The sequence below is a fragment of the Ranitomeya imitator genome, chromosome 1, assembly GCF_032444005.1.
Source record: "Ranitomeya imitator isolate aRanImi1 chromosome 1, aRanImi1.pri, whole genome shotgun sequence".
Taxonomy (NCBI): domain Eukaryota; kingdom Metazoa; phylum Chordata; class Amphibia; order Anura; family Dendrobatidae; genus Ranitomeya; species Ranitomeya imitator.
The window spans coordinates 344,530,626-344,545,482 of record NC_091282.1 but is presented as its reverse complement, the minus strand read 5'-3'; the positions used below and the strand labels follow the sequence as shown (position 1 = coordinate 344,545,482).

General features: G+C 44.2%; 1 protein-coding gene across 2 annotated transcripts in view; it reads left to right on the top strand.

Moving 5' to 3' along the window:
• TPCN1 (two pore segment channel 1) overlaps positions 1-14,857 on the top strand; it is a 141,450-nt gene that overhangs the window by 84,298 nt on the left and 42,295 nt on the right. For both annotated transcript variants that reach the window (XM_069759860.1, XM_069759855.1), the window contains 4 exons: positions 1,880-1,928; positions 6,914-6,977; positions 10,202-10,246; positions 11,964-12,020. In XM_069759860.1, the coding sequence (XP_069615961.1) occupies positions 1,880-1,928; positions 6,914-6,977; positions 10,202-10,246; positions 11,964-12,020 (215 nt within the window). The remainder of the gene's footprint in view (positions 1-1,879; positions 1,929-6,913; positions 6,978-10,201; positions 10,247-11,963; positions 12,021-14,857) is intronic.

The following is a 14,857-nucleotide window of genomic DNA, read 5'->3' as shown; positions in this document are numbered from 1 at the left end:
AATTTTTTTTTCTCCTCACCAATATGAATTTGGTTTTACCTTTTTATTTTTGAGACCAGTTCAAATATTTTGCTAAATAAATGTGATAAACTTAACCATGATCTTGTTCAAGCAGAAAAATCTAAGGGTATGTTCACACGTTCCTGATTTCCATCCTTTTTTTTTCAGGACTGAAACCGCAGCTCTTGGCAGAAAACGCAGGTCCTTTTTTTGGTCCTTTTTTTGTGCTTTTTTGGTGCGTTTTTTGATGTGTTTTTTGATCCTTTTTTTTATGCAGTTTTCTATGCAGAGTCTGTGTGTTTTCTATGAAGTTTTTTTAGGGTTAAAATGGCTGAAAATACCCTACCCCTAACCCTACCCCTAACCCTAACCCTATTCTAACCTTAGTGGAAAAAAAAAAAAAATTCTTAATTTTTTTATTGTCCCTACCTATGGGGGTGACAAAGGGGGGGGGGGGTGTCATTTACTATTTTTTTATTTTGATCACTGAGATAGGTTATATCTCAGTGATCAAAATGCACTTTGGAACGAATCTGCCGGCCGGCAGATTCAGCGGGCGCACTGCGCATGCGCCCGCCATTTTGCAAGATGGCGGCGCCCAGGGAGAAGACGGCCGGACGGACACCGGGAGGCCGGGTAAGTATAAGGGGGGGAGATTAGGGCACGGGGGGGGGCATCGGAGCACGGGGGGGGGGAGCATCGGAGCACGGGGGCGGGCATCGGAGCATGGGTGGGTGGGATCGGGGCAGCCACACTCCGCCCACGCACTTCCGCCCGCTTCCCCGCACTTCCTGCTGCAGCGGTTCGGCACCACAAACCGCAATAAAACCCGCAGATATATTTTTGATCTGCGGGTTTTACTGCGGGTTTGACCTCACAATGGAGGTCTATGGGTGCAGAACCGCTGCGGCTCCGAAAAAAGAAGTGACATGCTCCTTCTTTTTTCCCGCAGCTATTCAGCGCGGCTTTTTTTTTTGAAATTCAGGATCATGTGCACAGCGGTTCCTGTTTTCCATAGGGTACATTGTACTGTACCCTGCATGGAAAACAGCTGCGGAACCGCAGCGGCAAAAACGCTGCGGTTCCGCAGTAAAAAACGCACTGTGTGAACATGGCCTTAAGTGTTGCGCTCGTTGAATACAGTCGCTCATTTTTTTTTATTTCTACCTTAAAAGTGACACAAGTTCTCTACTGTGATTTATGAATAAAATTGGACATACCCACAGCAAATGTTCCCAAATGGGTCCATCACCTAAAATGTGCCAATATGTCTGCAAAAAAGTGCCATCAACTACTTAGGGAGTTTATACACCTCAGGCTTGAACAGCTATTTCTTCTGATGCACCTGTCCCTTCCTTCCACCGAGCTTGCTCCAGTTTTTTACTAGAGCTAAAACATTGACTTTTGTTCTCTGGCATAGCAGCCCCATATGGTTGACGGCAAATACTTACTTGAGTGATAGAATTACTTTTTGCTGCATATTTAAGAAAGATTTTAAAAGATCAAAACTTTTTTTTCCTATTCCTTAAAATAAACCTCTATATAAAACGTGAAAAAATACTGATTCTGTTTTCCACTTATATGAAATCACCATCTGATCTGCAAAAGGGAGCAAAAATATTTTCTTTCAATCCTAAATAATTGGATGATTGGTCATCAATGAGAAAGTAGTGGACAACATCTTTAAGTAATAAAAAAAAATATTAAAGAAATAAGTAATAAAAAAATACACATCTTATACAGTTTATTCACGTTAAGAATTGAAAAGGTAAATTATTTGGCATTTGATTTAAATTGCTTGGCCTTTAAAATGTTCATTTTTTTTTGTACACGTGTTTATGTTGTACATGTCCAATTACCCGAAATTTGTATTTTACAGGTTAAAAGAATTTTACCACTTTTATGAAGTGGTGGACTTGAAGTGGAAGGTACGCATAGAGCTACAATATCTTACTCTATAGTCATGAATAAAGGTCCAGTTACACTGCAAGATTATCAAGTGATTCCAGGAACACTAGTTTTATGAGAATCATGCAGGCTAAACAGGCTGCTGATCACCCAAGAAACAGTTCATTCATTAGTTAAAATGATCTTTTGTGGTGCACCATTCTGGCAGCGCATCGTCCTCTGTAAACAGGTCTCGTATTGCTGAGAACCTTGGCAGCCTATGCGCTCATAACAGTCTACACTCCTCAACAACGATCTGCAACATGAAGAAGGAAAAGTCATAGAATTGTGGAAATCACAGGATAGGTAGACCAATTAATGATGTGCAAGTGATGGGAAATTATGCAATCAATATTTTAAAAATATCTTGATTTGTTCAGTATCAAGTTTGAGCGCCATTTGCACATATACATGCCCTTATACTCTCCAGCATATTATTAATGGTCGTCTGAGGAATGTTCTGAAAAAATGAATGCCCTTTTGCACTCATATCATCAAGGTCCTCTGCTGACAGGTTACTTTGCAATTGCCAACCAGTGACATCCCAGATGTACTTGATGGGAGATAAGTTATACTTGATGTTAAAGTGAACAGGTGAACCTGTCAGCAGGATTGTGCTGAGTAACCTATAGACCGTGTCAGGTTGGTGCTGTTAATTGATTAAAATGATACTTGGGTTTATGAAATCCATCTTGTGGTTATTTAACCCCTTTGTACTAGTATGGCGTTGTCAAACTCGGAAATCCGTCACGTGATCGCGGGTCACCGATGGGTCGGCATGACCACCAGAAGTCTCCTGGAGACCTCTATGGTTGTCATTGCGGGACTGTTATGAGCACCGCCCTTGGTCGGCGCTCACAGCAAGTCATCAATTCTGCTACATGCAGGCGATCTGATCATCACCTGTATGGGTTATGGCAGCTTCTAGTCTCCCGTGGAGACTATTGAAGCATGCCAAAAGTATCAAAAAATAGTTTTTAAAAATATTAAAATGAAAAAAGTATAACAGTTCAAAACGCCCCCCTTTCGCCCCATTCAAAATAAAACAATAAAATTAATATCAAACCTACACATATCTGGTATCGCCGCTTTCAGAATAGCCTAATTTATCAACTAAAAATAGGATTTACCTGATCGCTAAACAGTGTAGAGAGAAAAAAAAAGTAAAAACGCCAGAATTACGTTTTTTTGGTCGCCGTAACATTGCATTAAAATGCAATAACGGGCAATCAAAAGATCGTATCTACACCAAAGAAAGCCCCGCCCACAGGCCGCCCCAAAGCACGAAAATCTCATTAACTAAAAGCAAAGATTAAACAATAACCACAAGACGGATTTCATAGACCAGGTACCATTTTTATCAGTATAACAGGGCCAATCTGACACTGTCTGTAGTTTACTTAGCAAAATCCTGATGACAGGTCCACTTTAAATAAATCTCGATGTTTTAAACATTTTATGTCCATTTTTTCATCATTTGCTTATCATTCATATGTCTATCCATTCTGTGATTTCCATAATTCCACTACATTTCCTTCTTGGTGTTGCAATGTCTATGTTGAGTAGTGTATTACAGATAATTCTATGCGAATCTGAAGTGGGGGCTGCCTGTATAAACGGGCTCCTAGAGGGAACCTGTCATTTTCTCAAACACTATAAACCTGGCTTCCTTGTCGTCTTAATGAAAACATCGCTATTGGCAGGAAAGCTTTTAGTCATAGTCATGCATAGAGCGGCCACAGTGACCTCTCTCAGCACTGTGAGCAGCAGCTGTAAGCACTTCCCGTCACGTTGACAGCTCGCTCTTCAGAATGAGCTGTCAATAAAAGTGAGGGGGTGTGGTTACAGCCGTCGCTTACTGTGTACTGAGCCATGACTGTAGCCGCTATGTGCATGTCTCTGTGACTGAAAGCCGTCAGTCCCGGAAGGAATCAAGTTCATTTGCTCTCAACAGCCACTATTAATTTTCAGATTTACAACGTTTGAGGACGTGATCAGTTCCCTTTAAGCAACCACTAGTGATGAATGAATATGCTCGGATAACATTATCCGAGTATCTTGGGCATTGTTGGATAATTATTTTTTGCTCATGCTTATTGTATTTGTCTATATTTGCCGAATTTTTACATGTAAGCGCCATGCAATAAATGGCGCTATAAAAATTTATAATAATAATAATATGTTCGAGTCCCTGTGGCGTTTTGTGGCTGTTAGACAGCTGCAACACATGTGGGTATGGGGCTGCGTCCCCGCATGATGTTTTTTTCTTGACATGAGAATAAAGTACTGAAGATTTTATGAAGAGACCCCTGGTGCTGGAACTTTTTCCTTTCCCTTATGCTGTTGCTATTGAGTGGTATCCAGCCACTTGTTCCTGGCACCTGTGTTCATTTGGATTCCGGTGAGGCACCACTAATCCCTTTCCCTGTTCCGTGTATGATGTTGGACATGCGGGTATTCCCTAACAAACAGGCAGTATCCACATATGATGCTGCTTTCTAACAGCTGCGAGACATGCAGCCGCAGGGACTCTAACATATAATCCGACCACGCTGAAGACACTCTGGTAACACTCAAGCATGCTCGGATAACACGTCTGCTCATTGAAATGTAAAGTATTAATGTTATATATATGCTAGATGGTGGCCCGATTCTAACGTATCGGGTATTCTAGAATATGTAGGTAGTATATAGCACAGGCTACGTACTATATTGCACAGTGATGTAGTATAAAACACAACCGACGTTGTATATAACAGAGCTACGTGTATGTAACACAGCGTACTTGGTATATAGCAGAGCTGCGTAGTATATAACACAGCCACGTAGTATATAACATAGCCACGTAGTGTATTGCACAGGTATGTAGTATATTGGTCAGTCACGTAATATATAGCAGAGCCACGTAGTATATAACATAGCCACGTAGTATATAGCAGAGCTACGTAGTATATAACACAGCCACGTAGTATATAACATAGCCACGTAGTGTATTGCACAGCTACGTAGTGTATTGCACAGGCACGTAGTATATTGGTCAGCCACGTAGTATATAACATAGCCACGTCATATATCGTAGTATATTGCACTGCCACGTAGTATATAACAGAGCCATGTAGTATATTTCTCAGTCGACGTAGTATATAACAGAACCGACACAGCCACATAATATATTGCACAGCTACGTAGAATATAGGCACAGAGCACGTAGAATATTGCACAGCCACGTAGTATATTGGACAGTCACGTTGTATATTGCCCACCTACATCGTATATAGCACAGAGATGTAGTATATAACAGAGCCCACGCAGTATGTTAACACAGCCCACGTAGTATATAGCAATGTGGGCACTATATGCGTGGTTAAAAAAGACAAAAATAAAAAATAAACATATACTCACCTTCCGAAGGCTCCTTGAAGTCCTGGCGCCTGTGTGCGGTGCACGCGGCAGCTTCCGGTTCCAGGGTTGGTATGAGCGCAGGACCTGTGATAACGTCGCGGTCAGATGACCGTGACGTCATGGCAGGTCCTTCTCGCATAGCATCCTTGGCACCGGAACCTGCCACTTGCACTGCCGTGGACAGCAGGCAACGTCGGAAGGTGAGAATAACCTTTTTTTTTTATTATTATTATTATTATTTGTAACATTAGATCGTTTTACTATTGATGCTGCATACGCAGTATCAATAGTAAAAAGTTGGTCACACAGGGTTAATAGCTGCGTTAATGGAGTGCATTACACCGCGGTCCGTTAACTCTGGCATTAACCCTGTGTGAGCGCTCAGCGCTGACTGCAGGGTAGTAAAGCAGTGGCCATTTCGCTGCCAGACTCTAGCCGTCGCTGATTGGTCGTGGCAATGGTCGTGGGCGTTTTTCCACGACCAATCAGCGACTTGGATTTCCATGACAGACAGAGGCCACTACCAATGAATATCCGTGACAGACAGAAAGACAGACAGACGGAAGTGACCCTTAGACAATTATATAGTATATATATATATATATATATATATATATATATATATATATATATATATATATATATATATATATATATATATATATATATTTTAAATATTATTTTGTTTTAATGAAGTAAAATATGAAAAATAATGTAAAAAAGTTTGATGGTGACTGCCAGCGATACTGCCAAGTAGACAGTGTCACCGAGGACGGCGGGCAGCACCAATGAGGTAAGCCCACCGGCATCAGGGGCTTATCTACAACATTCTGTAATGCTGTAGATAAGCCCCCAATGTATCCTGAAAGATGAGAAAAAGAGGTTAGAATATACTGCGGTCCGGTCCGATGGGCGTCGTGATCCTGTCCGGCGCCTCCCATCTTCATAGGATGACGTCCTCTTCTTGTCTTCACGCTGCGGCGCAGGCGTACTTTGTCCTGTTAAGGGAAGAGCAAAGTACTGCAGTGCACACTGCGGGCCTCTCTGACCTTTGCCGGCACCTGTGCACTGCAGTACTTTGCTCTGCCCTCAACACAGCAGATAAAGTACGCCTGTGCCGGAGCCGCAGCGTGAAGACAAGAAGAGGACGTCATCGTAAGAAGATGGGAGGCCCTGGACCGGACCGCAACGCCCATCGGACCGGACCGCAGCGGGACCACCCCTGGGTGAGTATAACATAACCTCTTTTTCTCGTCTTTCAGGATACATTGGGGGCTTATCTACAGCATTACAGAATGCTGTAGATAAGCCCCTGATGCCGGTGGGCTTAGCTCTTCTTCGATTTTAGGGGTGACAGGTTCCCTTTAATAAATAAAAAAAAACGAATAAAGTTGAACATTTTAATTTTGTATTAAAAATTGATTATATAATCAATAATTATTAATATTTAATTAAAAATCACGGCACCGTCCCTTTAAGTGTACTATCAATAGTATTTTTACTGTAGTAAAAATAATATTTGTAATTATAAATCTACAATAGCGATTTTTCTTTTTTTTTGCAGGTGCAACGCATTCGAGAGCACTGGTTTGATGACTTGCCTCCTACAGCACTCCTTATCTTTAAAGGTGTGAGACAAAGCGGCCTTTACGCAACTCACGCTAATTCACGCAACTGTATAGTGGACCTATTTTCTTGGCCGTAGTATGTCCACATTTCCCGACTCTACCTAACCGTAACTAACAGCATTGTAGGCATATATGATCCTTTTAGCTTAAGGTGTCTCTGGCCATTATGTGACTTGTATCCTGCACCAGTTTTCACTTCTGCTGGTTTTTAATTTGTAACTGCCTCCGAGCTGGTGGTAGGAGACTAGCTACTATGATGTCTTCCATAAACAGCACACAGAAAAATATGTCTGCTCGTCTTTCTTCAGTTTGTACACAGAGAGAACTAGGAGCAGCATGGAGGAAATTATACAAAGGTCCTAAGCAGTGTAGATGTGAATCCAGCTTTGGGGTGAGGTAATAGACTTGTTAGACAGTTCAGCTCAATCTTTCTTTGTCTTTTTCTACCTATTTTCTCACTCTGTTCCTCACTCATCCTCCACCCTCCCCTCTCCTTAGAATATAATGGCAACCTGAATCTACACTGTACTGAATAAAAGGGATTTGGACTGTTTTTATCATAGTAGATGGTGAGTTGAAGCAGGAGGCAGGTAGTTGAAAAAAGTGTTTTCTGTGTATGTAGTATAATAAAGCAGCCATATGTCGTTAAATTCAACATCCCTTGATAATAGAGGTGACTGCGCTTTAGATTAGGTCAGGGTGTGCAAAGCTCAAAAGTGATCAGTAGAAAATAGTAATTGCATAGTAATCGCATATTATGTGCGCTCCAATGCCAAGTTTAAACATGAATATATTTTTTATGTACTGTATTTTTCGTGCTATAAGACACACCCCAAATGTAGAGGAGGAAAACAGGAAAAAAAAATTTTTAATGTAAAAATGGGGGGCCGTCTTCTAGCCTGAATTTAGCCCACTATAGGGTGGGGGTCACAGGAAACTGGTTGCAGCAGGAGTGGGGCGATGCTGTGTGCCCTGGACTGGAAGGAGGAGGGTATCCCGGAAGTGCGAGGCAGGAGTCATTGATCTGCTGGCATGGGCTTCAGGAAAATGATGGCGGTGCAGGCAGGAGTCCCCGCTGCTCTTATCCATCACCTGGCAGTGGGTTTCTGGAAAACCCCTCGGAAGGTCAGCGCGTGTGAGATCTCTGCTAGTCATAGATCCGAGATCTCAATCTGCAGATGTGCCGACAACAGCGCCATTTTTCTGAAGCCCACTGCTGGGAGATCAATGGCCACTGCCTTACACCACCAACATTTTCCTGAATCCCCTTGCCGGGAGATTAATGGCTCCTACCTCGCACCACTGGGACACCCTTCCTCTCAGCCCAGGTACCGCAGCATCACCCCACTCCTGCTGCCGCCAGCTTTCTGCAGCGGCGACACTGCTTCCTGTGACCCCGCATCACAACCCCCCTGCATGTGGACGATTTTGGGGGGAAAAAATGCGTCTTGTAGTTTGAATACGGTATGTAGATATTATACAATCCCTTCTAACAACTGAGACCTTTTGAGACCTATTGTATATTAAAGGGAACCTGTCACCCCGTTTTTTCAGATTGAGCTATAAATACTGTTAAATAGGGCCTGCGCTGTGCGTTACTATAGTGTACCCTGATTCCCCATGTATGCTGAGAAATACATTACCAAAGTCGCCGTTTTCGCCTGTCAATCAGGCTGGTCTGGTCAGGTGGGCGTGTTCACAGCGCTCTTTTCTTCCCCAGCTTTCCGTTGGTGGCGTAGTGGTGTGCGCATGTCCAAGGTCCGAATTCCCTGCGCCCACGTGAAGACACAGCGCGCGATCTGCGCTGTAATCCCTTGCATCGGTGGGGGCGGCTATCTTCCTGGGGCCACGCGTGCGCAGATGGAGTGCTCTGCTGCACGGGGCTTCAGGAAAATGGCCGCGGGATGCCGCGCGTGCGCATTAGAGATCGCGGCGGCCATTTTCCCAAAGCCGAGTTTGCATCTCGGCTTTGGGAAAATGGCCGCCGCGATCTCTAATGCGCACGCGCGGCATCCCGCGGCCATTTTCCTGAAGCCCCGTGCAGCAGAGCACTCCATCTGCGCCCGTGCGGCCCCAGGAAGATGGCCGCCCCCACCGATGCAAGGGATTACAGCGCAGATCGCGCGCTGTGTCTTCACGTGGGCGCAGGGAATTCGGACCTTGGACATGCGCACACCACTACGCCACCAACGGAAAGCTGGGGAAGAAAAGAGCGCTGTGAACACGCCCACCTGACCAGACCAGCCTGATTGACAGGCGAAAACGGCGACTTTGGTAATGTATTTCTCAGCATACATGGGGAATCAGGGTACACTACGTACACTATAGTAACGCACAGCGCAGGCCCTATTTAACAGTATTTATAGTTCAATCTGAAAAAAACGGAGTAACAGGTTCCCTTTAAAGGCTGTATCAGGGACTTTACAAATAAACAAAAGGGTATCTAAGGCTACGTTCACACTAGCGTTGTGCGCCGCTGCATCGGCGACGCAACGCACGCAAAAACACGGCAAAACGCACGCAAAAACGCTGCGTTTTGCGACGCATGCGTCGTTTTTTGCCGAAAATCGGACGCAAGAAAAATGCAACTTGTTGCGTTTTCTTGGTCCGACACTTGCGGCAAAAAAGACGCATGCGTCGCACAACGCAACAAACAAAAACGCATGCGTCCCCCATGTTAAATATAGGGGCGCAAGACGCGTGCGTCGCCGCTGCGTCGCCCGACGCACACTAGCATAACGCTAGTGTGAACGTAGCCTAAGCACTAACAGGCAGGTAATTGCAACTTGCATGACTGTTGTGCACAGCACCATTCTTCCTCGGCACAGAGTGGTCACAGACCGCTGCTCCTGCCAGGGATTCAGCTGCCTCTACTGACGCAGTGGGGCTGGGCTTCCGGAATCATTCTGACTGACAGCCAGCTCCCCTAGTTAAGCAGAGGAAATCCAGCTGTCAATCAGAATGACTTCGGAAGTCCTTCCCCATCGACCGAGCAGCCTCTACTTTGTAGACGTAACATCAGCAGAGGCTTCCGAATCCCTGGCAGGAGTGGTCTGTGACAGCTCTGTGGCAGGGAAGCACAGCACCGCGCATAACAGGCAGATAAATTGCAATTACATGCATGTTCGTGCTTAGATACCGGATATCCCCTTTAATGCCTTATTCTCCCAAATTATGTATGAGACGTTTTACTGACTACTGGTGTAATGTACTCTCTCAATTAGGTATTAACGTCTTGGCGAATTCCAGAGCATTTCAGTATGTTGTATGTGAGTACAATAATTCAGCTTCTTTCCCTTTCGTGTATGCATGGTTGTTAGTTGGTGAGAACCTCTGAGCCAAGCTGTCTGAGTCCTACATGAAAGCTGGACTCCTGTCACATAGACTAGAGACCCATTCTGCACTGAAAGCAGACCATAGTTCATATATATAGATTTCTGCCCCTTTTCTGGGTGTTTTATTCTAGCACGTTCTCTTATCTCTTAAATAAAATAAATAAAGCAGTAGTCCTATAGTATCCGTCCAATCCATTGTCATAGCTGCTGCTAGAATTTTTGCCACTGCAATATTTAATATATTAAAGGGAATCTGATAAAATGATCCTTCTTCCACAAACTTTATTTATATGGGCATGTTACTCACTGAAAGATGATGTCTTCCATTCCTTTAAATATGCAGTCTGTTGCTACCTAACTGAAAAATTGCAATTTTTGTATTAATTGCTCTATTCCCAGTGTAGTTAAGCCAGTGAGTTGTCACTCAAGCAGAGGACTGTGGAGCTCGACAAGAAATAGATCCAGGGAGGCGAAGTTTGTTTTGGGAAGTGCTTTGACACACCCAGAGCACTTAAGCCTCATTTGTATATGAACTACAATTTCAATTTTTCTGTTAAAGAGAAACAGGTTACGTAGGTAAAGGTATGGATGACATTATATTTCAGAGAGCAGCATGACTATATAATTAGATTGGGTGGGGGACAGTGGATCATCCTGACAGATTCCATTTAACCCTAGTTAAGCTGTTGAATCTCTGTATGTTTAGTCCCTTTAACATGCGTTGTCCTCAGCTGAATGAGCATTTGAATGGGGGATAAGTAGTTCATGTGAGATCTGAGTGGTAAAAATTCTCTTTGCTGGATCTTTTGTTTCATACACTATACATTCAGCAACACAAATGAATTTTTTTGGCTTGCTTACTTTATTGGTGATAAATAATTAGTTGCTTAGTTAAAGTGTTTATGACCAGCCAGAAGTTTTGCAGAATGACATTGTCAAGTCAGAAGTTTTTGATCAGTGGAATGAAGGAACTGAAGCTGAGCACTGTGCCCCTTTGGTTGTAATGAGCATTGTTTGGCTGATCCTCAGGGGTGGGGCTAGTGATATATACAGCATAGACTTTCCATGAGTTTATACATATCTTTGATCCACTTCCTTCCAGAGGATCTGATGTATTGTTTATTTGTCAGTAATGGGAGCCATGCTACAGATTTGTGGAGAGCCTTATGTCTATCTTTTTTTTATATATATACTTTATTATATGATATCAGCATTCCCCATTCTTTGTTTTCATAGGCGATCAGCTATTGTCAGAAGTGTCTAATATTGACTTAGCGTAGATGCACTGTGTTTTTGACCAATGTCGGCCAATATGGTCAGGTAAACGCCCAACAGTGGCTTCCTTGTAGTGAATTGAGGCCTATGGGAAGCACTGTAGGCAAGGTTGTACAGTTCAGAGGACCCTTCCAACATTGTGCCAATAGGTGTTTTATGGTACGTCCCATTGCCATATTACAAGATGGTGTGAATACTCAAAGCTTTTTACCTTTCATCCATAAGGTGTAATATGCCATTTGGACCTGTTTTAATTATTATTGATTTTTAGACCACACCGAAAAGTTGAATTCTTCTTTTCTCCCAGTTCCATAAAATCAAGATATTCAAATACTTCTCATATGTCTCATTGCACCACTCTTTCTTCTCTCTGTAGATGTTGTTGTCGCTATTAATGGATTCTGGATTTTAATTGAGACTTTTAAAGTGCAAGGTGAGCCTACATTATATTCAATTGTGATTTCAGTGTATTTCATTGTGTAAGTGTGTGTGTAACAGCTGCAAAGATGTACACCTTTAAAGCCCTAATTCTTCAAATTGACATTTTTAATTCATTGGTGGAACATAGACATTTGAACAATTCAAAATCGGGGACCTCACCTTTAAATAATATTGTGGGTGACTCTTAGCCACGGACTGTCAGACTATATGTGATAATTATGTGCGGTTTTAAGGTTTTAAAAGAGCATAGTATGTGACCATAATATTATAACTTATAATTGATCATTCCAGTGAATTGCCACGTAAGCAGTAGAAGAAATTTATCAATAATGTCAAAGGGCAGGGTTGGGCAATTAATTTTCCTAAGGGGCCACATGAGATACCATGGCGGTGGCTGTGGGTGGACGGATGGCGGAGAAGGGCACGGGTTGGATGTAGCCCGCGGGCCTCAGTTTGCCCACCCGTTACAGGGTAAATGCATTTAACAGATGGTGAAAAAATTAAAAATTGGGCAAAATTTTATGGTTTTGAAATAATTAACGTGAGCATGTAATTTCTCATTTTTACACCACCTCATTACTACTGGAGATCAGGGCCGTATTTAGAGTTTCTGCTGCCCTACGCACTTTTAGTGCTGCCTCCCCCTTTGGTGAGTATGACACTATCGGCAGTGACTTTGGCAAAAATCGCTGATGTGAAAGTCCCCTTTTGCAGCAGATCCGGCAGTTTTTCCACTTGCTGATCAGTGAGTGTACAGTCACTTGGACCAATTTTGATCAGTGAAACAAGGAATTTTTGTGCCCATTATAGAATGGAAAAAAAATTAACATAGCACTCGCCAGCGCCATAGGAGATTAATGGAGCAGCGATCGAATATGTTCATAGTGACTCCCTTTTAACAGGGATAAAAATTTCCTAATTTTGCAGATAAATGCGGATCCCAGCAGTCCGACTTCCATTTTCACCTGTAAACCCTTTTAACTTTATTTTTTTAAAGGCAATGTACAACTTTGTGATGTTGTGTTTTTTTTTTTCTAAATTATTTTATTTCTCCTTTGCCTCATTGGGGGACCCAGACTATGGGGTTTATGCAGCTGCCGCTAGGAGGCTGACACTAATTAGACACAAAAAGAGTTAGCTCCTCCTCTGCAGTGTACACCACACACACTTGCTCCAGCCGAACCAGTTTTAGCTTAGTGTCAGTAGGAGGCTCATGTGTTCTGATCTTCACGTCTATAGTTTTTTATTTTCTACATTTTTTTTTTAAAGGATTACAGGGGGCAACTGATCTCTTAAGGGCTCTGCTCTCCTCAAACCTAAAACAAGCGGGAACGTGGAGTGTCGCCTCCACGTACCTCTTCCTGCATTATTTGTTACAGTATGCCTGAGATCTCTTTTAGGGGCGATGGGTCCGTTCAGAGCCCCGCTCTCCCCACACCGACAACAGATGGGAACATGGAGTGTCGCCTACATGTACCCCCCACTGCATCCAGGCCTATTCGACCCCCTTATTTGCTGGACCAACAGCCCTGTCCCAATGTCCAGTGGCACTCATGGTGTCTGTGCCGCCCCCCACTGCATCACCACTCATAAACAACGGCGATGGAAGGAAGGCGGACGGTCCCTTTTCACCTCTCTGACAGCGGGATGGTGGATGGAGGGTCCCTGCACCGTCCACACTACAGCAGCTGATCTGTAAGCAGAGGCAGCCTAGGTCCCATTCCTCATCTTTCTCCTACGGCAGTTCCATACCGGGATGCATACCGCTGGTAAGTGTGGGCCCGGGTCACATGGGTAACCCGGCGGAGGGCTCGAGCAAGCTCTCTTTAAGCGCTATCCACTTCCCTCAGGCGCGTTTCAGCTGGCGTCAGAAATTTTGTTCCTGGCTTGGGCTTACTCTCAGCTGCATCCCGGAAGCTCTGCCCACTTTACGGCGTCATGGCTGCAGCTCCGCCCATGTCTTGGCGCCTCTTGCGTACGACGAGACTTCCCTCTGGCAATTCCCAGCAGCCATCTTTTATCTACTGACCGCCTCTCTAAACGTGCAGCCTGTTCACACTGTGCTCGGTGGGACTTCTATATGCACCTGCAATTCTCGGTGGACATCTTCATCTACTGGCCGGCTCTCTACACGTGTAGCCTGTTCACTCTTCACAGAAACGCAGCGCATAGTGAGGACCACTCTTACAGGGCCACAGGACCTGGGTAAGACCCCTGAGCTGTGGCAGATACACTCATTGGCCGTTCTTTGCAGTAGTCACTGGGGCTTACAAGCCACAACCCATTTGGAGCATATCAGCAGAATCGGGGACATACGGGGGTACACCATGTCACTCTCTAAGACATCCAAGAAGGCTAAAAAGACACATAGTGTTTTTCACCTCTTGTATCACCTGCCAGACTGCATTTCCACAGGGACAGAGTACGCCACTCTGCAAGGCCTGTGATCCTGAGTGCGCTCAGGAGCCCTCCGCCGCTGCTGAACACAGTGTACCTAGTCCCCCTTAGTGGGCTTCGTCACTGTCGCAGTCCATGGCATCGCTGACTAAAGCATTAGTCTCTCCAAGATACCCTACTGATCGGGGCATTTGTCTGCCTGTTGTGGAAGGTTTCTCTGCCTCATGGGAACTGTCGGCTAGCAGGGGCTGTTGTCAGTCAAGAACCCCACGGGCATCTAGGAAAAGGGTCCATAGCATGTCTTCAGGGCCTTCCCGTGCAACGGCATATGTAGGCTCCATTTCCCAACATGCCCCTTGATCTACACTCATCGGATTATCGAGCGACGGCTGGCATCCACCGTCACGATCTGCCAGTATAGAGGGAGAAATT